We start from the raw sequence: 26,570 nt of genomic DNA on the forward strand, positions 1-26,570 counted from the left end.
TGCTCCACTGTCTCTCTCCCCCTTACTTTCTCTCTCTCAGAGCCCCATGGTGTGGAGCTTAAAGGTGTGGGGCCTGGCCTGCTGGGTGTGTCTGAGCGGAATCCAGGGGAGGGGCATGTAGGTCAGCTACCCCGCCCCCGAGCCTTCTCCCAGAGTGCCGTGCACAGCCTGGAGAGGAGTGAGAGAGGCAACACACAGGCCCTGGCCGAACTGTCACAGGTAAGGCCATGCTACATAATGTTGTTTCCTCTACAGCCACTTTACTCAAATGATAAACAGGTTTCTTAGTTTGGTGTGTCAATTTTGACTCGTCCTTCTCATCCATCACTTTGTTGTTTTATATCTGGCTCCCTCTCCTCCTCTTCCTCCTCCTCTCTCAGATGTGTGGGGATGGTGGTGGCCAGTTTTCGGGGCGCGCCCAGACCCTGTCCCGGTCTCAGAGGGGGGTCAGTGAGGACATGACCAGTGATGAGGAACGCATGGTCATCTGTGAAGAGGAGGGAGACGACGACGTCATTGGTGAGAAACTAAACTGCTGTGACATCTCAACAACGCAACAATTATAAGCTTATTTTGGGCTAAGCCCCTGTAAACATGTAAAACTCAGGTTATTACACTGCTGGGAAACACAATACTACTGGTAGCTCTTTCCCATAATGACATCATCTTAATTGGACAGTTTGAGAAATTCTATTCAAAAGACCTTTATTGCCCCCTACGGTAAATCTGGTCACAGGAAATTCCACACAAACGATTCCCAGACATGCATATTACGTGTATAATATACTGGCAGAGGAAGTTAGAAATGGGTGTTTATGCACATAAACCATGAGTACCCTCACTCCCCTTTCCCCCTACAGAGGACCCGTACCCTGCCAGCTCCATAGACCTGAAGTGTAAGGAGAGAGTGACGGACAGCGACAGTGACAACGCCTCTGGGAACGAGAGCGATCGCCAGGTAAGTCTCTTCCTTTATCAAGGCTAGATTGAGTTACAGTTGTCTGACTGATCATGTTGTTGATATAGTACCATTATTTAGAGAAGTGGAACATGTTTTAGTCCTTCTGCTTTTCACCCTGCTACAGACATTTAGTTGTTTCTCTTTCTGTCTCTGCAGCGTGTCTTTGCTCCAGTGATCTGCTCTTCCTCCTCCCAGCCCACCCCCCACGGACGCTCCGTCTCTCTCTCCTCCTACCCTTCCAAACGCTACGACGAGGAGAGAGGAGGTGGGCTCTCAGACCGCAGGAGAAAGAGAGGAATAGAGGGAGGAGGTGGTGATGGAGGAGGAGTGGCATCCCTCTCTCTTTCCCTGTCCTCCTCAGGCCACTCTGTCATCTCCAGCCCCGGAGGCCCAGTTCCTTCTGCCCTTGCCCCCCTTGGCCTGTCTCCTCTCCTCGGGTTGGGGGCTGTCAGAGTGGCCTCTACAGTGGTGACCAACGTGGTTCGTCCGGTCGTGAGCACGCCAGTCCCCATCGCTAGTAAACCCCGAGACGGAGCAGCTTCATCCATTCCTCACCCATCAGACAGGAGGTCTCTCCCATTGCAACAGGCGCAGCTTCTGATTGACTCCGGAGCAGGAAGCGGAGGGCCTGGTTACTACTCCTCATCGTCACCCAATCCCATAGGTGCAGGGACAGGTCCAGGGGGGCTAGTGACCAGCTTGGTGTTCCCGGGGCACAGCCAGTCCACCGTCCAGCTCATCAGTCCCTCCCCCAATCCGTCCTCCCACCACCAGCTGCCCCCCACCGCCCCCGTCTCTGCCCCCACACACAACCACACCAACGGCCCCCTGCCCCTCTCCCTGCTCCAGCCCCAGTTCCTCTCCTCGTCATCTCTGGCATCCCCCGGGGGCAAAGCCATCACACAGGTCCAATACATCCTGCCCACCCTATCAGCCAGCTCCAATCACAAGAGCCCCTCCCCTCAGCTGCACAACCTGCCGAACAGTATCTTCAACCTGCCCACAGCTCCGCCCACCCACATGTCCATAGCCAATGGGAAGCAGGTGGGGCTAGGCTCACTGATGGGATACGCCTCCAGCCCAGCCGTGGGAGTGGTCAGCCCAGGAGCCAGAGGTGAGGGGGGGGGAGAATCGTACACCAAAACGTTAATAAATGGAGAACTGTGACACTGTTTTCAAAAAAGGCTTAACCTTATCCATATTTATCTCTTTCACTCTTTAGTGCAATCCCAGTCCCCAGTCCTACAGGGCAAGATGCTGCTTCCCATGGCAACAGTGAGGACGGCCCCTGCTCAGCAGTACCCCCTCGTGGCTCCACCTCTTCCTGTCCAGAATGGAGCTCAAGCAGGAAGCAAGGTAAGCAGTGTTACCATGGTGATGACAGCCAGACCAAGACATTGAGATTTCAGTAGGTTTATTCTGTATCCCAGAGCTGTCAGAGCCCCAACATGACCATTCTTACTAGTCTTTGTAATCATAGAATAATCTAACTAATTACACTTGTAGTTAGCCCAGGTGAATGACTAAATACACATATATCTTCTCACTCTTTCTCCATCTCTTTTTCTCTCTGATAGATCTTCCAGATCGCTCCCATGCCTGTTGTCCAATCCCAGCTCCAGCAAGGCGGGGCAGGGCATCCTGGGAGCCCTTTTCCCATTACCATGGGAACGGCCACAGTGTTGCACCAAGGTTCTGCCCCATCTCAGACTGTGCTGCTGCCGCCCCCACCAACCAGGTAGGAGGACACAGACCAACTCAATCTAACAGTGCACTGTTAGCGCTGCTGCCCTACCATAATACATAACACAATGGTTTTGGAAGAACTGCAGCTCTTCTGTTGTGTGTTAGTCATTCTGCTCTGTTGCTGCTGCTGGCCCAGGCTGCCTCTTCCTCTGCAGTGCCTGCTGCCTGCCTGCCGCCCCCTCACTGCCTCTCGGCTCCACCACACAGACACACTCATCTTCTGTTCCGTCACCCACTGACCCCCACTGCACCATTTCTCTCCTCTCCTCCTTTCATCCTTGTTCATGTTCTATTTTCCTTTTTTTTTTGTCTCTCCTCCTTCACTGCCTGTTTCATCTATCATATTCTCTCTCTCACTCATACACACTTTCTCTTTCCCTCTTCACCTTAACTTCTCTCTTTTCTCTCTCTCCACCACTCACAGGATCACCTATGTCCAGTCCACGCCAGGAGTCCCCTCTGCTCTGCCTCTGGTCTCCACAACAACAGGCTCCTCCTCCCCTCAGCAGGCCCAGCCCACCCCTGGATCTGCATATGTTTCGTCGCCCCTAGCAACGCTGGGCTTTACAGCCATAGCCCCCCCTGGACAGAACCTAGTCCAACCCCTCATCACAGGTCAGTAGAGCTCTGCTACCCGAGCCCGTCGGGCCCTGACATTATACATCAGGTTAGGGCCGGGTAGGGCTCCTGTATAACTAAATTGATCACTAACATTTTGAAGCTGAGCCATTTGCTCGTGCTCTGCTGCGAAGTACAGTCATGTCTGACTAAGATCATAACATGGTGTCAGACATGCTTCAACCTCGTCCAATATAAAGCAGGAGAGATTATTTAACAGAAAATAAGAATGTCCCTTGAGTTTTGTGGTAGTATAGAGTCTCATGTCTCGTCATTGAGCAGAGCAGCCCAAGCAAAGCAGTTACTATGGATACTCATAGACCCAGAGCCTCCATGAGCAGAGTGACCAATAGAGAGGAGCAGCTAATGGATTTACTAACGGGCCCTGCCCTGCCCTGTCCGAAACCTGAAATAATTTTCAGGTTTCGGACAGGGCTGGGCAGGGCCTGGCTTTAAATTTGCCAGATGCAATCAGGCCTGGGTAGGGCATGGGTTTGGCTCAGGCATAAAATGCATGCCCGTGCAGGGCTCTACGGGTCAGTGTATCCACTTGAAGGACATCTAGAATAAGATGGATACTGGATGGCTGCCGTTTTGCAAGCTCCAACCCAATTTTGCTTGTTTACTTTATCATGTTCTTCTTATTTCTTATTTTCCATCTGGTGTGCTTTAGTTCCACCTTGTTATTTTTAGTATTACATTGCTATTGATTATTGCAGTGTTGGGGTTAGCGCTGGCAAGAAATGCCTTTCACTGTACTTGTGCATGTGACATTCAAACTTGAAACTATATTGCACTTTTTAAGTTCCCTGTGAACTGCAACAAGAAACCTCCCCTCAGTTTTGAGAACAGGAGCAAAACCTTTAGGTTAGAGGAAACAGGTTATCACACTCTGGCTGTACACTCTGGCTGTACACTCTGGCTGTACACTCTGGCTGTACACTCTGGCCATTGAAGGGTGTTAACTCTTTCTCTCTCTCTCCAGGTCAGCCTCCCCTTCAGGCCCCAGTCCAGTCCCCAACCTGCCCCTCCCTCCCCTCTGGCCCAGCCTCTGCTTCAGGGGGACAGATAATCACCGCCATCTACCCCCCTACCAGCGTCACCATGGCAACTGGGGTGGTCTCCATGGCTACCGGGCCACCCAGCATGGTGTACACAGTCTCCAGCTCCTCCAGTCTGTCCACCCACATCCTGCCCAAATACACATTCGCCCCCACCACCCCCACCACACACACTCACACACACACCCAGCTCCAGTCAGACAGACAAACAGACAGGCACGTGGGGGAGAGACCCACGGACAGAACGTCTCACTCTCAATCAGAGAAAGCAGCAGACAGACTAGCGGAGACGCAGCCTGAGCTACAGGCGTACGGACAGACGGACAGGCCAACCCTCACGCAGGCGGACAGACAGACGGAGAGGGAAGCCCAGACCTTCAATAAAAGCAGCAGCTTAGTGGGGCCCCCAAGTGGCTCCTCATTGTCACTGCGGCCCTGCAGCCCCCCCCTGCCCTCTCACACTTCCAGTAAGTCTAAGGTGCCCTCTTTGTTTTTTGAACAAATATCTAATGCTTAACAAATGCAAGTATATGAGAACTTATAATATACATATTTCAGCAGGCAGTGCACCAGGCACCCCCAAACTTCCCCAGCTCCCGGTGAGAACCCCTCAAAAAATCAAAGCCACAGTTGCCAACATCCCGGTGGGCAGCTACGAGGGAGGAGGCCGAGGAAAGGAGAGGGAGAAGAACCGAGAGAGGGAAAGGGAGAAAGAAAGAGAGAACACTGGGGCCAACAGTCGTTTTTCCTTTGAGCTGGAGCGTCCTGTGGAGTCGACGTCCCCCTCCCAACACACACACACTGCTGAGGAGCCCCCCTCTGACAGACCCCCTGAGGGACACGACCCTGGGGACAACACTGACACATGCAGCACAGAGGCCAGCAACAAGGAGGTGAGAGAGAGCTGGAGAGATTGACCTGATGGATTGTTTTATTTTTTCTTCTCAATAATCAGAGAATGCAAATGAGATCACATTCATAGAAAATAACATACGTTTCTGATTTTATACCCTGTGTCCCAAAACGAAACCCTCCCAGCATACTGTATTATTAAACTTGTTCTCCTCTCTGCCCCATACAGTCAGGGTGGAAGGACTCTGTCCCCTCCTCACCCCTGCCCCCTCCCTTGGGTACAGACCCTGCCCTGCCACCTCCCCAGAGCGACAAAGACGCCCCTCCTCCCAAGAAGGTGAAGGCCCGCCCCCCGCCACTCAAAAGGACCTTTGACTCTGTGGACAAGTGAGTTGCCCTGAGTATAGACATGCCATCTATCAATTTATAAAATATGTTTGTTAATGAGTATCCCTGAGTCATCCTGACACTTCAAAGGGTTCAGGTACCTTACTCATGTGTTTCTCTCCTTTCTCTCCCTCCATCCCCCTCTTTCTCCCAGGGTGTTGTCGGAGGTGTATTTTGAGGAGCGTTTTGCTCAGCTACCAGAGTTCAGGCCAGAGGAGGTGCTGCCCTCCCCCACCCTGCAGAGCCTGGCCACCTCCCCCCGCGCCATTCTGGGCAGCTACCGCCGCAAGAGGAAGAACTCCACAGGTAAGAGAGAGAGAGAAGTCTCTCTTACATTTTCTGTTGCATAACATTTTGCTACGGTGTGCGCCACTGAAGTAGAGGGATCTGCGAATCGTCTGTGTCTTTCTCATCCCCTCTTCTGTCCAGACCTGGACTCGTCCACAGAGGACCCTGTGTCTCCGAAGAGGAGGAGCAGAAGGCGCTCCAGCTGCAGCTCGGAGCCCAGCACACCCAAGAGTGCCGCCAAGTGTGAGGGAGACGTCTTCACCTTCGACCGACCAGGTAGAAACACACAGACATGCTCACACCCTCATTGTAAGGTTTATTCATGTACAGTGCCTTCGGAGAGTATTCAGACCCCTTGACTTTTTCCACATTTTGTTACGTTACAGCTTTATTCTAAAATGTTTGAAATATGTTTTTTTTTCAGCACTCTCCACACAATACCTCAGAATGACAAAGCGAAAACAGGTTTTCAGATTTTTTGTTGTTTCCATTGATCGTCCTTGAGATGTTTCGACAACTACTTTTGAGTTCACCTGTGGTAAATTTAAATTGATTGGACATGATTTGGAAAGGCACACACCTATCTATACAAGTCCCACAGTTGACAGTGTATGTCAGAGCAAAAACCAAGCCATGAGGTTGAAGAAATTGGCCTTAGAGATCAGAGACAGGATTATGTTGAGGCATAGATCTGGGGAAGGGTAGCAAAACATTTCTGCAGCATTGAAGGTCCCCAAGAACACAGTGGCCTCCATCATTCATAAATTGAAGAAGTTTGGAACCACCAAGACCGCCTGCCCAAACTGAGAAATCAGGGGAGAAGGGCCTTGGTCAGGGAGGTGACCAAGAACCCGATGGTCACTCTGACAGAGCTCCAGCGTTCCTCTATGGAGATGGCAGTTGTCCTTCTGGAAGGTTCTCCTTCTGGAAGGGTCTATCTCTGCAGCACTCCACCAATCAGGCCTTTTATGGTAGAGTGGCCAGACGCAATCCTCTCCTCAGTAAAAGGCACATGACAGCCCGCTTGGAGTTTGCCAAAAAGCAGCTAAATACTCTCAATGACAAGCAAGATTCTCTGGTCTGATAAAACCAAGATTGAACTCTTTGGCCTGAATGCCAAGCGTCACGTCTGGAGGAAACCTGGCACCATCCCTACGGTGAAGCGCAGTGGTGGCAGCATCATGTTGTGGGGATGTTTTTAGCGGCAGGGACTGGGAGACTAGTTAGGATCGAGGCAAAGATGTTTTGTAATTCTATGAATCTTATCCAGTTGATTAACTCACCCACTCGCCCAAATCTTAAATGCCCAGATAAATCTACCCTGATTGATTTGATATTGACAAATGTTCCACAGAAATATTCTGCGGTTGGTGTTTTTTGTAATTATTTAAGTGACCATTGTGCTGTTGTTGCTGTTAGAAATACTAAGGTTCCTAAGACAAACCCACATTTTATTCGTAAGAGAAATTTGAAGTGTTTTAATGAGCAGGCTTTCTTTCATGATTTGTTTTATTTTGACTGGAGCAAGATTGAGCTTATCCCTGATGTGGAAACTGCCCGGAAATTCTTTCATGGTGTTTTTTTCCAAATAGTAAACAAACATGCCCCATTCCGCAGGTTCAAGGTTAAAGGGCGGGATAATCCATGGTTTTCTTCTGAGCTGTCTTGTATTATTTACGACCGTAATCTAGCCTGTGCTAAAGCAAGGAAATCATGTTCTGATGCTGACAGGCTTATTTTTAGGCAGTTACGAACCTGAATGACCCTAGAAAGTTTTGGAAGGCTATTAAGTCTATATCTGGTAACAGTAATGTTAATGAATTACTGTCATGTGTTTTGAAGGACTCTGTTGCTGTATATGACAACTGAAATGCTCAATTGTTTCAATGAGCACTTTGTATCATCTGGTAGGCTGTTTGATTCAGTGTCCTCCGTCTCTGTACAACCCTGTGTGGATGAACCAGTGAGAGCTGGTCAAACCTTCTTCAGATTCTCAGTGCAGGTGGTACATAAAGTCCCGAAATCCTTAGATCAGAGAGAGCCTGCAGATCTTGATCTTTTGGATCCCTGCTTTTTAAATCTGGCAGCTGATTTCATAGCTGAACCACTTACATATCTGTTCAATCTAACCCTGGAATGTAATGAAATTCCAAAGATCTGGAAATCAGCATTTGTCCAACCACTTTTAAAAGGGGGAGATCCAACTCTTTTAAATAATTATAGGCCAATCTCAAAGCTGTCACCCCTGGTGAAAATACTTGAAACCCTTGTGAGTGAACAGCTAAAAGTTTTTATTTACTAACTCTATTTTATCAATGTACCAATCGGGCTTCAGGAAGAAGCATAGCACAATTACAGCAGCCATGAAGGTTTTAAATGATATCACTGAAGCCCTTGACAAAAAACAGCTCTGTGTCTCACTTTTTATTGATCTCTCTAAGGCTTTTGATACAGTTGATGATGCTATACTAAGGCAGAGATTGTCGAGTGTAGGTCTTTCGGAGCATGCAGTTGCATGGTTTGCTGACTATCTGTCTGATAGAACTCAGTGCACTCAATTTGATGGGCTTATGTCTATTAAATTGTCTGTCTTTAATGGTGTGCCCCAAGGCTCTGTACTTGGTCCTCTCTTATTCACTATTTATATAAATGATTTAGACAAAAACGTCCAATACGCAAATTCATTTTTATGCTGATGATACTGTTATTTAGTGTTGTGCCTCGTCTCTTACAAAAGCTTTCCAGAACTTGCAAACTGCTTTTTATACTGTTTAACATACCTTGTGTCAATTGAAGCGTATCCTCAATACTGACAAAACAAAACTAATGGTGTTTTCTAAAGCAAGAAATAGACCTCTGAACCTTTCACCTATTTCACCTGCTACTACCTGTCAGGGCAAGGAGATTGAGGTTGTAACCTCGTATAAATATCTTGGAATTTTAATTGATGACGGCCTCTCTTTTAAATTGCGTATTCAACAACTTACAAAAAAATGAAGCTGAAATTCGGGATTTTATTTTAGGAATAAGGCCTGTTTTTCTTTTGAAGCCAGAAGGAGGCTAGTATCAGCTACATTTCTGCCTTTACTAGACTATGGGGGTATTTTCTATATGAATGCTTCTGCTCAGTGTTTGAGATCAACTGACACCCTTTACCATGGAGCATTGAGACGTATTTTAAACTGCAAAACCCTTTCTCACCACTGCACTTTATATACCAGGGTTGGCTGGCCTTCTCTAGTCACTCGTAGGCTCAGTCACTGGTATACTTTTATTTACAAAGCCATTTTGGGTTTACTACCTTTTTATTTGGGCATTTTTATTGTTCAGAAATGTGGTGGGTACACTCTTCGTTCGCTGGACCTTATCCTGCTAACTGTTCCAAATGTCCGAACTGAATTTGGTAAAAGGGCTTTTATGTTCTCTGCGCCATCGTCTTGGAACGCCTTACAGAATACTTTTAAACTGGATGAATTTGTCCCGATTGGTATTTTTAAATCACTGATGAATGATCTTGAGACTGATTCCCTGACCTGTCAATGTTTTTAATTTGCTGTTTTTGATTTTGTTATACTCTAGTGAATTCTATGGTTTATCTAGATTACTTGTAGTTTTTCATGTTTGTCTGTAATTTTTGTAATGACTTGGTGCTGCCTATCTTGGCCTGGACGCTCTTGGAAAAATAGATTTTAAATCTCAATGAGCCCTTCCTGGTTATATAAAGCTTAAATAAATAAATAAAATAAAAGAACAGAGATCCTTGATGAAAACCTACTCCAGAGCGCTCAGGACCTCAGCCTGGGGCGAAGGTTCACCTTCCAACAGGACAACAACACGAAGCACACAGCCAAGACGACAACGCAGGAGTGGCTTCAGGACAAGTCTCTGAATGTCCTTGAGTGGCCCCGCCAGAGCCCGGACTTGAACCTGATCGAACATCTCTGGAGAGACCTGAAAATAGCTGTGCAGCGACGCTCCCCATCCAACCTGACAGAACTTGAGAGGAATAGGAAAAACTCCACAAATACAGGTGTGCCAAGCTTGTAGCGTCATACCCAAAAAGACTTGAGGCTGTAATCGCTGCCAAAGGTGTTTCAACAAAGTGCTGAGTAAAGTGTCTGAATACTTATGTAAATGTGATATTTTTAAATTGGCAAACATTTCTAAAAAATCTGTTTTTGCTTTGGCGTTATGGGGTATTGTGTGTAAATTGATGATTTTAGAATAAGGCTGTAATGTAACAAAACTGGAAAAAGTCAAGGGGTCTGAAAACTTTCCAAATGCGCTGTATAATAAACTGATCTTCCAAATCCTAAAATATATGTTCCATGTTTACACAAATGTTTTATATAAAAGACTAACCAGTGTGTGTCTGTCAGCCCCCCCGTCTGTGTGTCCCCCTCCAGGGACAGGTGCTGATGGAGAGGACATCCTGGGGGAGCTGGAGTTTGACAAGGTGCCCTACTCCTCTCTGAGACGCACCCTGGACCAGAGACGAGCCCTCGTCATGCAGCTCTTCCAGGAGCATGGCTTCTTCCCCTCAGGTCAGTACAGACGCACATACACACACTTGCATATAGCTTTTTATATACAGTACCTGTCTTTGTTTTTACAATTTTCTACATTGTAGAATAATAGTGACGACATCAAAACTATGGAATCATGTAGTAACCAAAAAATGGTTAAACAAATCAAAAATTGATTCTTCAAAGTAGTCACCCTTTGCCTTGATGAAAGCTTTGCACACTCTTGGCATTCTCTCAACCAGCTTCACCTGGAATGCTTTTCCAACAGTCTTGAAGGAGTTCCCACATGCTGAGCACTTGTTGGCTGCTTTTCCTTCACTCTGCGGTCCAACTCATCCCAAACCATCTCAATTGGGTTGAGGTTGGGTGATTGTGGAGGCCAGGTCATCTGATGCAGCACTCCCATCACTCTCATTCTTGGTCAAATAGCCCTTACACAGCCTGGAGGTGTGCTGGGTCATTGTCCTGTTGAAAAACAAATGATAGTCCCACTAAGTGCAAACCAGATGGGATGGCGTATCGCTGCAGAATGCTGTGGTAGCCATGCTGGTTTAGTGTGCCTTGAATTCTAAATAAATTAGACAGTATCACCAGCAAAGCACCATCACACCTCCATGCTTCACGGTGGGAACCACGCATGCGGAGATCATCCGTTCACCTACTCTGCGTCTCACAAAGAGAGTGGTTGGAACCAAAAATCTCAAATTTAGACTCATCAGACCAAAGGACAGATTTCCACCGGTCTAATGTCAATTTCTCGTGTTTCTTGGCTCAAGCAAGTCTCTTCTTCTTATTGGTGTCCTTTAGTAGTGGATTCTCTGCAGCAACTCGACCATTAAGGCCTGATTCCCGCCGTCTCGTCTGAAAGGTTGATGTTGAGATGTGTCCTTTACTTCAACTCTGAAGCATTTATTTGGGCTTCCATTTCTGAGGCTGGTAACTCTAATTAACTTATTCTCTGCAGCAGAGGTAACTCTGGGTCTTCCTTTCCTGTGCTGGTCCTCATGAGAGCCAGTTTCATCATAGCACTTGATGGGTTTTACGACAGCACTGGAAGTAACTTTCAAAGTTCTTGAAATTTTCCGGATTGACTGACCTTCATGTCTTAAGTAATGATGGACTGTCGTTTCTCTTTGCTTATTTGAGCTGTTCTTGCTATAATATGGACTTGGTCTTTTACCAAATAGGGCTATCTTCTGTATACCACCCCTACACATTTTTGGTAACTACATAATTCCATATGTGTTATTTCATAGTTTTGATGTCTTTACTATTATTCTACAATGTAGAAAATAGTCAAAATAAAGAAAAACCCTTGAATGAGTAGGTGTCAACTTTTGACTGGTATTGTACATAGGCCCTACTCTCACTCTCATTTACAGTGTACACAGTCCTCCCGACCCAGCAAAAAAAAAAAATTATACATTCCTCGTCAATCAACACTTCCTCTCTGTCTTCCTTCTTCTTCTCCTGTCCGCTCTCCAGCCCAGGCCACGGCAGCCTTCCAGGCACGCTACTCAGACATCTTCCCCACCAAGGTGTGTCTGCAGCTGAAGATCAGGGAGGTCAGACAGAAGATCATGCAGACTGCCGTCCCCTCTGAGACCAACGAGGCCTCCTCGCTCCCCGGACCGTCTGGCGCCCAATCAGGGGAAGGGGCGGGCGGAGGAGGGGCGGAGCCATTGGGAGAGGAGGCAGATCGAGAGAGGGAGGGTAGTCCAGAAGAGCCGAGGGATTCGCAGGAGTCTTCTAGATGAAGGATGCCGACAGGCTGGATTGACCAATCAGCGATGGACCAGTTTTCCAAATCCCGCCTCTTAATTTTGTTGAAGCTACACCCCTCTGTCTGTGTGCGTATCTGGACCGGTCTCTCTCTCTTTCTCCAGAGAGCCAGGTCAGAAAGAGCAAGTGGACGAGACCAAGAGGATGTGTGTTTGCAAAATGTGTCAGAGGTGGAATTGTTTAAAACTTTTTTTAAAAAAAGTGTAATTCCCCCTCTCCAAAAAATGACATTTAAAATGCCAGTCACACACACACACACACACACACACACGGCTGATGAACCCCGAACTCCAATACTCACACTTGAATTAGCACTTTTTTAGTAATATTAATATTATCCCTGTAAGCTTCCATTGATGCCAGTGGACTATAGACTATACAATAACTCTCCAGCTGTTTCCCATTGCCTTGGAGCAGGGCCCATCTTTCAGACTGAATAGCATATGATTTACTGGGACTGTTTGAGGTCATTTATCTCACTCTAACAGGACTGGCTTGTTTTTAAAAATGGAGGGCTTGGGAAGCAAGATCAGTTAATTGGCTGCTGAAGAGGGTCTGGCTCTCAAGTCTCCCATTGGCTAATTTGTTTCTGCTGGACATTAGGGGGCTGGGTCCCCACTGGCTTGAGATGATGCCATTGGATGGAGAGCCCGCACTACCCTGGTGAGGGATCAGAAGGATCCTTGTTTTGTTAGATTTTTCTCTACTTTGATCCATAAAAGCATAACTTCAGGACAGGTCTGTGAGGGGGACAGGAGAGAGTTTAGAACCTCGCCCTCACTTCCCATGATTGGCTACAGAAGATGCCAGTAAAGCGTGCACCAAGCGTTCCTGCTTGTCTGATTCGCTCGCCATGCGGGGAGAAGGAGTCAATGGGCACATCATGGCTTTACATTTCTCACTGTCACTTCAACCATGTTTTATCTATTTGTAGACTTCAGTTGAGAACCCAGAGGAGTCAGGCTGACAGGCCTATTACTTCTAATGCCAAGCAGTTTTATTATCTAACTTTCTTTTTTTAAAGACATCAAACTTGTCTTTTTTTTAATCACACATGTAACTTTGCAGTTCATTATGTTATTATTGTATTACTGTTACTTATATTACTCCTCTCATTGTTATAGTGGACCTGATCCTTGCTACGGGCTGGTATCAATGTCATATGATTAGCTCTAGCAACCGGTTTGCATATTTGATGGGACGTTTGAGAGAGATGGTCCTCACCTGTGCCTCTTTCCCTCTTTTGTCTTCCCTTTCAACACCCTCACTTCGCCCTAGCAAGGACCTGGGGTGACAAATATTTTTATTCATTTCAATGAGGGATAACAAAAAGAGGGTTGACATTTGTATTCATTTAAGTGTAATAAGTATGTTTTTGGACAACCCTGAAAACTGCTCTCTCCCACTCCCCTGCTAGTAAGGTTTGATTCTATAGCCTCCTCCTTCCTCCCTCTTTTCCTTCCGTTCATCCTTCCTTACTGTTCTCTCTAGATCTTTTTTGGGGTGGGAGGAGGTAAGCCTGGAGGGGGCAGGGCAGTATATAGAGTGGTAGGGTATAATATTGGTTGTCTTTGTGCAAGACTTGGTTGTTGTACATATTATTTACTGTAGTCAGGAGACTCGCTATAATATTGATAAGGAACAATGTGTAACTGACTTGTATTGACTTTTAAAAGACGACATTACACAAGGTCAAACTCAAAATTGACAAATTATTATTAACGTTTTACTCCTTGTTTTACTGAGATACAGTTTGCAAGAAACTTAAATTATTCATAAATGTACATCTATCTTTCAGTATACAAATAAATGTTCAAGTTAACATATTTTTCACTAGTTTTTAATGTACACACAGCTGAACCATCTGTTATTGATTAGTTATTATTGTCCAACTATACTGAACAAAAATATAAACGCAACATGTAAAGTGTTGGTCCCATGTTTCATGAACGGAAATAAAATATCCCAGAAATGTTCCAAAAGCTTATTTCTCTAATTTTGTGCACAAATTTGTTTTACGTCCCTGTTTGTGAGAATTTCTCCTTTGCCAAGATAATCCATCCACCTGACAGGTGTGGCACATCAAGAAGCTGATGAAACAGCATAATCATTACACAGGTGCACCTTGTGCTGGGGACAATGAAAGGCCACTCTAAAATGTGCAGTTTTGTCACACAACACAATGCCACAGATGTCTCAAATTGAAGGAGAGCGCAATTGGCATGCTGATCGTGCCGACTGTCCACCAGAGCAGTTGCCTGAGAATTGAATGTTCATTTCTCTACCATAAACCACCTCCAACGTTGTTTTAGAGAATTTGGCAGCATGTCTAACCGGCCTCAACCACAGACTACGTGTAACCATGCCAGCCCAGGACCTCAAGATCTGCCTTCTCCACCTGCGGGATCGTCTGAGACCAGCCACCCAGGTATAGCTGATGAAACAAAAGTATTTATGTCTGTAATAAAGTCCTTTTGTGTGGAAAAATACATTCTCATTGGCTGGGGATGGCTCCCCAGTGGGTGGGCCGATGTCCTACCATGGCTGCTCCCTAGACAATCATGTGAAATCCATAGATTAAGGCCTAATGGATTTATTTCTTCATATGAACTGCAAGTCAGTAAAATTGTTGAAATTGTTACATTGCGTTTATATTTTTGTTCAGTATATACACGATTACTCAAAAGTTTGGGGTCACTCAGAAAAATGGCCAGAAACAAAAAAACTTTCTTCTGAAACTCGTCGCCGGGGCCTCACACTCCTCTTTCTATTCTGGTTAGAGCCAGTATGCGCTGTTCTGTGAAGGGAGTAGTACACAGCGTTGTACGAGATCTTCAGTTTCTTGGCAATTTCTCGCATGGAATAGCCTTCATTTCTCAGAACAAGAACACACTGACGAGTTTCAGAAGAAAGTTATTTGTTTCCAGCTATTTTGAGCCTGTAATCGAACCCACAAATGTTGATGCTAGAGATACTCAACTAGTCTAAAGATGGCCAGTTTTATTGCTTCTTTAATTAGAACAAGTTTTCAGCTGTGCTAACATAATTGCAAAAGGGTTTTCTAATGATCAATTAGCCTTTAAAAACAACACTAACACAACAATTGGAACACAGGAGTGATGGTTGCTGATAATGGGCCTCAAGATATTCCATTAAAAATAAGCCGTTTCCAGCTACAATAGTCATTTACAACAATAACACTGTATTTCTGATCAGTTTGATGTTATTTTAATGGACAACATTTTTTGCTTTTCTTTCAATAACAAGAACATTTCTAAATGACCCCAAACTTTTGAACGGTAGTGTGTGTGTATATATACAGTTGAAGTTGGACGTTTACATACACTTAGGTTGGAGTCATTAAAACTTGTTTTTCAACCACTCTACAAATTTGTTAACAAACTATAATTTTGGCAAGTCAGTTAGGTTACTTTGTGCATGACAAAAGTAATTTTTCCAACAATTGTTTACAGACAGAAATTTTAACATATAATTCACTGTATCACAATTCCAGTCGGTCAGAAGTTTACATACACTAAGTTGACTGCCTTTAAACAGCTTGGAAAATTCCAGAAAATTATGTCATGGCTTTAGAAGCTTCTGATAGGCTAATTTACATCATTTGAGTCAATTGGAGGTGTACATGTGGATGTATTTCAAGGCCTACCTTCAAACTGAGTGCCTCTTTGCTTGACATCATGGGAAAATAAAATAAAAATCAGCCAAGATCTCAGAAATAAAAGTGTAGACCTCCACAAGTCTGGTTCATCCTTGGGAGCAATTTCCAAACACCTGAAGGTACCATGTTCATCTGTACAAACAATAGTACGTAAGGAATAAACAACATGGGACCAAACAGCCGTCATACCGCTCAGGAAGGAGGTGCGTTCTGTCTTCTAGAGATGAACGTACTTTGGTGCGAAAAGTGCAAATCAATCCCATAACAATAGCGAAGGACCTTGTGAAGATGCTGGACGAAACAGGTACAAAAGTATCTAGATCCACAGTGAAACAAGTCCTATATCGACAACCTGAAAGGCCGCTCAGCAAGGAAGAAGTCACTGCTTCAAAACCGCCATAAAAAGGCCAGACTACACTTTGCAACTGCACATGGGGACAAAGATCATACTTTTTGGAGAAATGTCCACTGGTCTGATGAAACACAAATAGAACCGTTTGGCCATAATGGCCATTGTTATGTTTGGAGGAAAACGCTTGCAAGCTGAAGAACACCATCCCAACCTTGAAGCATGAGGGTGGCAGCATCATGTTGTGGGGGTACTTTGCTGCAGGAGGGACTGATGCACTTCACAAAATAGATAGCATCATGAGGAAAATGTGGATATATTGAAGCAACATCAGTCAGGAAGTAAAAGCTTGGTTGCAAATGGGTCTTCCAAATGGACAATGACCCCAAGCATACTTCCAAAGTTGTGGCAAAATGGCTTAAGGACAACAAAGTCAAGGTATAGGTGTGGCCATCACAAAGCCCTGACCTCAATCTATAGAAAACATGTGCGCAGAACTGAAAAAGTGTGTGCACGCAAGGATGCTTACAAAGCTGACTCAGTTACACCAGCTGTCAGAAGGAATGGGCCAAAATTCATACAATTTATTGTGGGAAGCTTGTGGAAGGCTACCCGAACCGTTTGACCCAAGTTAAACAATTTTAAAGGCAATGCTACCAAATACTAATTGAGTGTATGTAAACTTGTGACCCACTGGGAATGTGATGAAAGAAATAAAAGCTGAAATAAATCATTCTCTCTACTATTATTCTGACATTTCACATTCATAAAATAAAGTGGAGATCCTAACTTACCTAAGACAGTTATTTTTGTCAGGAATTGTCAAAAACTGAGTTTAAATGTATTTGGCTAAGGTGTATGTAAACTTCTGACTTCAACTGCATATATACAGTTTAGTCATTTTGGAGAATGCTAGGACAAGCAAAGATATACATTTTTTATATAGACGTTTATTGAGAAGAAAGGAGAATACTGCACTTAAAACAATATAAAGTGTGTGTGCTTGCCCTTACAGTGGGGCAAAAAAGTATTTAGTCTGCCACCAATTGTGCAAGTTCTCCCACTTAAAAAGATGAGAGAGGCCTGTAATTTTCATCATAGATACACTTCAACTATGACAGACAAAATGAGGGGAAAAAATCCAGAAAAATCACATTGTAGGATTTTTAATGAATTTATTTGCAAATTATGGTGGAAAATAAGTATTTGGTCAATAACAAAAGTTTCTCAATACTTAGTTATTTACCCTTTGTTGGCAATGACAGAGGTCAAACGTTTTCTGTAAGTCTTCACAAGGCTTTCACACACTGTTGCTGGTATTTTGGCCCATTGCTCCATGCAGATCTCCTCTAGAGCAGTGATGTTTTGGGGCTGTTGCTGGGCAACACGGACTTTCAACTCCCTCCAAAGATTTTCTATGGGGTTGAGATCTGGAGACTGGCTAGGCCACTCCAGGACCTTGAAATGCTTCTTACGAAGCCACTCCTTCGTTGCCCGTGCGGTGTGTTTGGGATCATTGTCATGCTGAAAGACCCAGCCACGTTTCATCTTCAATGCCCTTGCTGATGGAAGGAGGTTTTCACTCAAAATCTCACGATACATGGCCCCATTCATTCTTTCCTTTACACGGATCAGTCGTCCTGGTCCCTTTGCAGAAAAACAGCCCCAGAGCATGATGTTTCCACCCCCATGCTTCACAGTAGGTATGGTGTTCTTTGGATGCAACTCAGCATTCTTTGTCCTCCAAACACGACGAGTTGGGTTTTTACCAAAAAGTTCTATTTTGGTTTCATCTGACCATATGACATTCTCCCAATCTTCTTCTGGATCATCCAAATGCTCTCTAGCAAACTTCAGACGGGCCTGGACATGTACTGGCTTAAGCAGGGGGACAAGTCTGGCACTGCAGCGTAGTGTGTTACTGATGGTAGGCTTTGTTACTTTGGTCCCAGCTCTCTGCAGGTCATTCACTAGGTCTCCCCGTGTGGTTCTGGGATTTTTGCTCACCTTTCTTGTGATCATTTTGACCCCACGGGGTGAGATCTTGCATGGAGCCCCAGATCGAGGGAGATTATCAGTGGTCTTGTATGTCTTCCATTTCCTAATAATTGCTCCCACAGTTGATTTCTTCAAACCAAGCTGCTTACCTATTGCAGATTCAGTCTTCCCAGCCTGGTGCAGGTCTACAATTTTGTTTCTGGTGTCCTTTGACAGCTCTTTGGTCTTGGCCATAGTGGAGTTTGGAGTGTGACTGTTTGAAGTTGTGGACAGGTGTCTTTTATACTGATAACAAGTTCAAACAGGTGCCATTAATACAGGTAACGAGTGGAGGACAGAGGAGCCTCTTAAAGAAGAAGTTACAGATCTGTGAGAGCCAGAAATCTTGCTTGTTTGTAGGTGACCAAATACTTATTTTCCACCATAATTTTCAAATAAATTCATTAAAAAAAAAAAAAATGTCTGTCATAGTTGAAGTGTACTATGATGAAAATTACAGGCCTCTCATCTTTTTAAGTGGGAGAACTTGCACAATTGGTGGCTGACTAAATACTTTTTTGCCCCACTGTATGTTAATTTTCCCTGGGCTTGATCCGTTCTTCAAAAGGAGGGTGAATGGGGTCCAGTATCAACCCCAATCACAAGACACAGTAACACACACACAGTCACATAACAAAACAGTCATAGCATATTATCAAATATCATTTAATCATTCATTTATCTATTTACAGCAAAAAGAGAAACAGTCATTGTTTTCAAAGTAAAAATCACATATTACAGACAAGCACTGAATGAACATCCATGGGCAGTCAAGAACATGACAAACACAGGAAATGGCCCTCGATTCACGTCTGTCACTACCTCTCCACCACCACTGACCGGCTCTGCCCTGTCTTTCTGAACATGAGATCGTAACACATTTGGTCTGGAGGAGTGAATGAACACCTACTGTTGACCTGCCTGCTGCAATTGTAGACAATCGTTTTTGTACTCAACAATGACAACCAGACCAGTGTTCCTACACTCCTGTAGTTCACTAGATCACAGTTTAATCTTCTACTGGTCCCCATACATTCACCCCAAATGGATAACAGTCAGTAAAACATGCTCTCTGTCAGTCAAGAGTCAGTACACTCCCACAGCCCACACAGGTAGTTCTGTCATGGTTCTCCGATAGTTGAGCCTCTCACTGGCTCTCAGTAGCTGTAGATACATATTTGAGGCTTGTTTGATGGTTCTTTGACAGTTCTGTGATAGTTCTGAGTCGTGTCTCTTTGACCCTCAGAATATCTAGATCGTCGTGTGAGGGTTATCTGATGGTCCGGTCATGGTTCTGAGTTGTCTCTGTCTGGCCTTTAGATGAGCTGTAGACTGTCTACAGAGATGGAGTCCATCCCCAGACTGTTCTCCAGGGCTGTGTGGTAGATCTCTATAGCCTCAGCCAGGGGTAGGGTTCCTCCCTCACTGGTCTCTATGATGGCGATGGTCTCCCCAAACTCATTACACATGATGGTGGGAGTACCCTGGGTCTGAATAGGAAAGGAAGCATTGTATGGAGGATGTGAGAGAAAAACATATGTGAACAACATATTTTCTCAATTTTACAGACTAACACACCTTCAGAGGCCGCACACAGACCCCGCCAGCCCCTCCCCCTCACCTGCTGTAGGGTCGACGTCTGTATGTGGAACAGCTGAGGCTGCCCATTGGCCAGTTCAACCTGGGATGCCTCCACTAGCGCCACGGCGGCGCTGGTCTCCATGGCAACCTGTGCTGCGGCCGCCTCCTCCTGCCTCTGCTGGCGTGCGTGGGTCTTCCTGTGGTTCCGCAGGTTGGAGAAGGACTTGAAGGCCTTGCCGCACACCAGACAGGCGTGGGGGCGCTCCCCTGTGTGCGTCCGCCGGTGCTCCGCCAGGTGCATGCTCTGGACAAAGCCCTTGTCACATATTTCGCAGCGGAACGGTCGCTCCCCTGTGTGTGTGCGCAGGTGCTCTCGCAGGTGCGTGTTCTGCCGGAAGCGCTTGCCACACAGGTTGCAGGGGAAGGGGCGCTCTCCTGTGTGGATGCGCTGATGCAAGGTCACGCCAGAGGAGGAGACAAACAGCTTACCGCAGGTTAGGCACTGGTGGGATTTACCCCTGGCCACTGCACCACCACAGGACCGACCAGGAACCAGGCCGTGGCTCAGCTGATGCAGACGCCAGTTGGCTGCAGAGTTGAGCTTCTTCCCACACACAGTGCAGTCCAGGCCCCCTCTCATGATGCTGGTGATCCCGGTGTCTTCTGAGGTGGAGCTCTCTGAGAGGGGCTCCCCGTCAGGGTACACTTGGGGCTGGCTCTCTAACCCACCCTCTCTGTCTGCCTGGGCCTCAGTTGGGTGGACCTCCTGACAGTGGTGGTCTCTCTTCCTCCTGTGCAGGAAGCCAGCCTGGCATTGGGGGCAGGAGAACGGGGCCGGGGCCCCCGGGTGAACAGTGTAGCGGTGGGCGGCTAGCTTGGCCGGCCGTACGAAGGTGGCGGGGCAGTCCGGGCAGGGCCAGGGAGGGAGGTTGGCATGGAGTAGGCGGTGCTGCCGGAGGTTGGATGACTGGGTGAATGTCCGGTGGCAGATGTCGCAGCGGTAGGGGCGCACGCCAGAGTGGGTGAGGTTGTGGCGAGACAGGTTGGCCAGGGACGAGAAGGTTTTTCCGCAGTCTGAGCACTGGAAGGGCCGCTCGCCGGTGTGTGTACGCAGGTGGTTGCGTAGGTGCATCTGCTTCTTGAAGGTCTTGGTGCACACGGAGCACTTGAAGTGTCGCTCGGAGACGTGGGCCGTATGGCGGTGTTTGACCAGGCGGAGCAGGGAGGGGAAAGCTTTAGGGCAGGAGGAGCAGGGGAACGCTCCCCGGGGGCCAGCTGGACCAGAGGGGTTAGGGTCAGTAGAGGAACCAGGATCAGCAGTATGTTCTCCCGGTTGGGACTCTCCACTGCCCCCTGGTGTCCCCTCCACATCCACCCCGTTCTCCTTTCCTCCCTCTGCCCTGCTCAGGGAGCTGGAGGCAGTGTCCTCCCCCGACTCGCCTATCTCCATCTCAGCCTCAGTAAGGGGGGCCATCAGGTTCTCCTCGTCCCCCTCCATGGGGCTGCCCTCACCCCTCTCCCTCAGGGCCCGGGCTCTCTGAAGGATGGACAGGGCTGACAGGGACATCCTCCTGGGGGCCGCTGGGACCTGCACAGGACATCGTCAAAACACATGCTCATACATTGACCGGTATGGAACTGAATTTAACTAGAGAAACAAAACATTTGCATACATTTCTCATTGATGAATTGCGCAAAACATTTCTCAAGTTAGAATTTGGAACTATAAGAACAATATTATCATTTTTAAAAAGAAAACGTGGTTACCAGGACGACGGGGGTAGGTGTAGTGGTGGCTGCTTTGGTGGTGTGTGTTCTACGGTGGTACAGGAACTTGGTCATATTGGTGAAGGTCTTGGCACAGTGCTCACACCTGTGGAGCGGCTCTGCTGTGTGAGACTTCCTACAGGACGGAGTGAGGGATGATGTGAGGGATGAAGAGGCGGATATAAAAAAAGAGAAGATTTGTCTCAGAGCCTTCAATAGAATAGCATTCAAAAAGCAATAGACAGGAAAACATTGGGGATTGTGATGGTTCATGATGTGAACATGATGTCTTGTCAGGCACCTACCTGTGTATGATGAGGGTCATCTCTGTGTTGAAGCCGTGACCACAGTCCACACACAGATACCGAGCCTCCCCGGAGTGAGAGCGCATGTGTGTCTGCAGTGACATCGCCTTCTTAAACACCTTGTCGCACTCCCGGCACTCGTATGTGCCATGCTCGTGCACGCGCCTGTGTGCCGCCAGCCGATTGGCTGACGTGAAGGTACGCTGGCATTGGCTGCAGTGCAGGCATAGGGGTGTGTTTCTAGATCTTTTAGCCAGGGCGCGTCTCCCCGTTCCCTTCCCCCTCTCCTCTGCCACCCTCCCCCCATTCTCCTCCTCTCTCTCCTCCTCCCTCCCTCTGTCCTCCTCGTATCCCATCATCACCCCGTCCTCACCGCTCTCCTTCTCCTGGGCCAGGAAGTGCTCCCCCTGGTGTTGCAGGAAGTCCTCTGGGGTCTGGAAGAGGAGGGCACACTCGGAGCACTCATAGGGGTGGAAGATCACCACCTCCCCCTGCTGCTCTTTCTCCTCCCGGACAGCAGACAGCGCCACCTCCAGTCTCTGGAGGCCGTTCTCTGGAACCCCTAGCTTTCCTACCGAGCCCACCCCTAGAGGAGTGAGCAGAGGGGGCAGCAGCTTGGCGCGCCGTAGGCCAGGGGTACTGGATCCATCGGCCAGGGCCTGGGCACTGCAGATCTGGAGACGCATGGTGGCCGAGCCGGGAAGGGGGGAGACGGGGGGTGGGAAGGTGGCCCGGGAGGGGGTCGAGGGCTGGGGGGCAGACTGATGTTGTTGTTGGGCCAGGACCTGAGAGGGGGGCACAGACATGATCATGTTTGAGTGAGAATAACTGGTTACTGGTTTTAAAAAGCTTTTTGACATGAAGTGTGTACAGTACCTGTGCTAAGATCTCCCCGGCTTGTTGTTCACTCAAGACAAAGTTCTGAACACTGACCAAGGGTGTCACAGTACCATCGGGCTGCAACACATACTCCTGGGAGAGAAAGGAGGAAGTTTGAGCCAAGAAAGGAAACACCTAATTCTGCCTGTCTGCTTTTGCGCAAAAGAACGCCAGCCTGTAAGCCCTTTGATGAAGGGTTTTCTGATGAAATGTGTTGGTATTTAATACTCACAGTCTCTGTGGCACTGTGTGTGCTGCTCTTGCTGTGGGTCTGTCTGTGGGCCAGCCACACCTCTGGAGAGTCAAACAGGGCCAGGCAGTCTAGACACTGGTACTGGACAGGCCCCGACACCTGGCCCTCTGTCCCTGCCTCATCTGTCTCCAACACCTCACACAGTTCTGGGGAACACAACACAACGTTCAGCAGGCGAGTCTCGCTATCTAGCCCCTCTACATTCAAACAACCTCTGCCTTTCATCCTTGAAACAAACCACCACCTTCAACCCCTCTCCTCAAGACACATATCCACCCTTTCCTGTCCTCCACCATCCCCTCCCTCTCACCATGGTCCTCTGTCTCCAACCCTGCCTCTCTCATGTGCAGCTCCTGGTGCAGTAGTAGTTCATCTGGGTTCCTGAGGAGGGCACCACACTCCAGGCACTGATACTGGCTGTCCCCGTACTCTGAGATGCCCTGGATGGCCATGGCCTCCCCCTCTTCTCCCTCCTGCCCTGTGTGGATCTGCTGGTGCATCAGCACTTCTTCTAGGGTGTTGAAGAGCTGGTGGCACTCGCTGCACATGTACTGGTGCTGCACGTCGTACATGCCCTCTGGGTCCTCCTGCTGGTCATCCATGGCTACTGCAAGGCGGTTTTTGTAGGACCGTGTGTGTTGGTCAGCACAATTCAATGAATGATAAAAAGGCTCCTGTCCTGGTCTGAATTATAGCTCTGTGTTACGATCTTGATACAAGTGTGCCTCGATTGTTGAACTGAAGACTGATGTCTGTTAGTGAGCAAACAGTGTGTTGTGAGTTTTAGGGCTTGAACCAGTAACAATGATTTGTAAAGTAGCTAGCCTCTTTCCTCAGGTCTCTCACTATGATGTTCTGTGATGTCAGGACAACAGGGAGGGAGCCTGAAAAAAAGCAAAATACAGTAGTCTGTCAGCTATTTGGTAACACCTGTCCCAATCCCCAGCTGGCCCATAGACATTATTTTAGTTTACGATGATGTAGGTCATTTCCATGTTAAAGGAGCCATGAGCACCAACATGTGATGTTGATAGGCGCATATCTCAATGTGGCCCTCATACAATCATGGCCACCTAATCATCCCCAGCTTCCAACTGGCTCACTCATCGCCCCTCTTCTCCCCTGTAACAAATCCCAGGTCGTTGCTGTAAATGAGAATGTGTTCTCAGTCATCTAAGGGTTAAATAAATACAATTAAAATGAATAACAAAAAAATATATCAAAATGAGTGTCAAATGAAGACTAAAGTTTAAATGTTTCTAGTAATTGCTTCGTTTTCTGGTCAAAAGGATGGAAAGAGGTCTTAGATTTACCAGATAAGCCTTATTAAAAAAGGGATTAGAAAGACATCAAAACACAATAATGTTGAAGTAATATTTAGGTAAACAACAAATAATTTATTCAAAACTAAAATGTAGGTTGCCTTCTTAAAACACTGCCTTGTGCCTTGTAATTCCGTTACCAAAAACCACATATCTTTAAGATGATAATGAAAGTTCACAGAAGCAACCAATTAGTTTGGGTTTTTTACAGTTTCTGAATAATTTAGTGATTATAACTCGTAATTCTGTTACCAAATTGGTAACATAATTACAGAAAAAACAGTAACGGAATTACAGCAATTGAATTGAACACAATGAGAAATCAAATCATAATGTCCTCCCTTCCACTGGCATACTGTTATGTTCAGCTCATAACTGTTTGTCTCTTTCTGTTGTCTGGTGGTCAACGCGAGAGTGTGAAAACAGTCTGGACAACCTCTCCCTCTTCTCTCTCTAGTTAATATCACCTCTCCCGGTTCTTACTGATGACTACCCAAGAGCCCCCTCTCTTTCCATTTACTAAAACTGTAACCAGCATCCACACCCACTGAGCACCGGAAGTCCATGGACGTTGAAATGTAGTTGAAATGTCAACGTCCACATACGTCATTTTGGGGGCCAGTGATTTGACCCAAACACAGACGTCCATGATTGGTGACCGGACCAAATTTGAACCAATCGTCTATGTTTCACAAGATTGGACAGTGAAGAAAGGTAGAGTATAGTACAGTAGAGTTCCGTACAGTAGAGCACAGTAATGTACTGTACTCTATTGTAATGTCCAAACTTGTGAAACATAGACGTTTATGATTGGTTCAGATTTGGTCTTGTTTGTGGGCGGAGCTCATTCGAATAATAGCCAGTGTGTATGATTCCTAAACAGTGGGTTAACTGCCTGTTCAGGGGCAGAACGACAGATTTTGTACCTTGTCAGCTCGGGGATTTGAACCTGCAACCTTTCGGTTACTAGTCCAATGCTCTAACCACTAGGCTACCCTGCCGCCCTGTTAACGAACTTTGCATCTACACTCTTGTTCCAGTAAATGTTTTTGTTTAGCATACATTTTAAAGTGAAACATTTGAGTCTCAGCGTAATTCCGTTAACATGGAATTGCCCTGTAGCTATTGCATGGTTCCATAAAATCGTCATAGAAAATAGAGCTGATAGCTACACGCTAATTAGAAGCTGCAATTAGCAGCAGAAGCTAACTGCATGTAGGCGGGATGTGAAATAGTTAACAGGGACGTGTATTATTAGATTAATTTCTTCTACTCAAATATGGCATATAATTCATGACATTTAGTTTATACAAGTCACAGTGCTGCATGATAGCTTGCAACATTGCTTCCTGTGTGTTATCATTCATGTGGCGAGCTGTTGGCGGCGCTCTCTCCGATATCCGAGACCTCTTCGGAGGCACCGCTGTCTCCTGACTGTGGCTCCCCGGCTCAAGGCGGTCGTCAGGCGGCGCTATGCACTTTTCCCCGCAGGTCTCCGGTAGACACGTCAGGCCCTTCCTTCCCCTCCCGTTCAAAGAATCTTACCTCTCATCTACTGTCGTTGGACAATCCCTCGTGAGGTAGTCACAAAGCTCCGCAGAAGCAACAATGCACTCTCCGTTTCGGCTATAAGTGAATTAATGCACTGATTTGACAGTACGCATTTCAAATCGTGAATCTTCTGGCAGAGAAACATTTCGGTGCACGAAAAACATCGTTTGTCCTCGGATCATCCCCCTGTTGTCGACACGCTCTGCTGCCTTGCGCTCTGGCCTTGTGACTTAGGAAGGAAGTGATTGGATACATTCCCTGTCAGTCATCAAGCGGTCTTTAGGGCATATTTGCGGTAGTGGGAGTTTACTGTCGCCATGTCGGTATGGTTTGTCATTTTTGATTTTTTTTATCTACTTTAGACCTGTTTTACATTTTTTTAAAACCGCGCTCATCTGATCCTGTTTGTTTAAACTTTAAATAATGGAAACTTTGAATAATGGATCATTGTTATGCTATATTAATATCACCATAATGAGAATATGTACAGTGTTTGCTAACCCTGCAATCTGAAACAACAATAAAATGACTTCTATAACTTGTTCTTGAATTGCCACAGGCTTACACTCACCTCTACTCCAACTTCTTAGCTGTCTGAATGAAGACTAGAGTGGCTAAAGGTGCTT

General features: G+C 46.6%; 2 protein-coding genes across 2 annotated transcripts in view; one reads left to right on the top strand and one right to left on the bottom strand.

The window, feature by feature from the left end:
• The window catches only part of LOC139422403 (protein capicua homolog), a 45,945-nt gene extending 31,750 nt beyond the window's left edge, over positions 1 to 14,195 (top strand). The window contains exons 7-20 of the mRNA XM_071173598.1: positions 41 to 219; positions 381 to 519; positions 861 to 958; positions 1,118 to 2,075; positions 2,184 to 2,317; positions 2,539 to 2,699; positions 3,132 to 3,322; positions 4,311 to 4,853; positions 4,945 to 5,279; positions 5,468 to 5,625; positions 5,780 to 5,931; positions 6,055 to 6,189; positions 10,293 to 10,457; positions 11,925 to 14,195. Coding sequence (XP_071029699.1) covers positions 41 to 219; positions 381 to 519; positions 861 to 958; positions 1,118 to 2,075; positions 2,184 to 2,317; positions 2,539 to 2,699; positions 3,132 to 3,322; positions 4,311 to 4,853; positions 4,945 to 5,279; positions 5,468 to 5,625; positions 5,780 to 5,931; positions 6,055 to 6,189; positions 10,293 to 10,457; positions 11,925 to 12,196 — 3,620 coding nt within the window. The 3' untranslated portion in view covers positions 12,197 to 14,195. The remainder of the gene's footprint in view (positions 1 to 40; positions 220 to 380; positions 520 to 860; positions 959 to 1,117; positions 2,076 to 2,183; positions 2,318 to 2,538; positions 2,700 to 3,131; positions 3,323 to 4,310; positions 4,854 to 4,944; positions 5,280 to 5,467; positions 5,626 to 5,779; positions 5,932 to 6,054; positions 6,190 to 10,292; positions 10,458 to 11,924) is intronic.
• A 4,741-nt stretch (positions 14,196 to 18,936) lies between these two features.
• Positions 18,937 to 26,155, bottom strand: LOC139422413 (zinc finger protein 574-like). Its single transcript, XM_071173603.1, has 8 exons — positions 25,939 to 26,155; positions 23,382 to 23,955; positions 23,051 to 23,217; positions 22,816 to 22,911; positions 21,940 to 22,724; positions 21,635 to 21,770; positions 19,908 to 21,455; positions 18,937 to 19,776 (listed from the first exon to the last, which is right to left on the bottom strand). Exons 2-8 carry the CDS (start codon positions 23,671 to 23,673, stop codon positions 19,603 to 19,605), a joined length of 3,198 nt encoding a protein of 1,065 aa, XP_071029704.1. The 5' UTR covers positions 23,674 to 23,955; positions 25,939 to 26,155; the 3' UTR covers positions 18,937 to 19,602.
• Between the last annotated feature and the right edge of the window lie 415 nt (positions 26,156 to 26,570).

The sequence above is a fragment of the Oncorhynchus clarkii genome, chromosome 2, assembly GCF_045791955.1.
Source record: "Oncorhynchus clarkii lewisi isolate Uvic-CL-2024 chromosome 2, UVic_Ocla_1.0, whole genome shotgun sequence".
Classification (NCBI taxonomy): domain Eukaryota; kingdom Metazoa; phylum Chordata; class Actinopteri; order Salmoniformes; family Salmonidae; genus Oncorhynchus; species Oncorhynchus clarkii.

Coding starts and splice junctions, on each gene's coding strand:
- LOC139422413 (XM_071173603.1), bottom strand. CDS start 23,673: ATGGATGACCAGCAGGAGGACCCAGAGGGCATGTACGACGTGCAGCAC. Junction 23,218..23,381: donor GTTGGAGACAGAGGACCATG/GTGAGAGGGAGG, acceptor TGTGTTCCCCAG/AACTGTGTGAGGTGTTGGAG. Junction 22,725..22,815: donor CCGGGGAGATCTTAGCACAG/GTACTGTACACA, acceptor CCCCCCTCTCAG/GTCCTGGCCCAACAACAACA.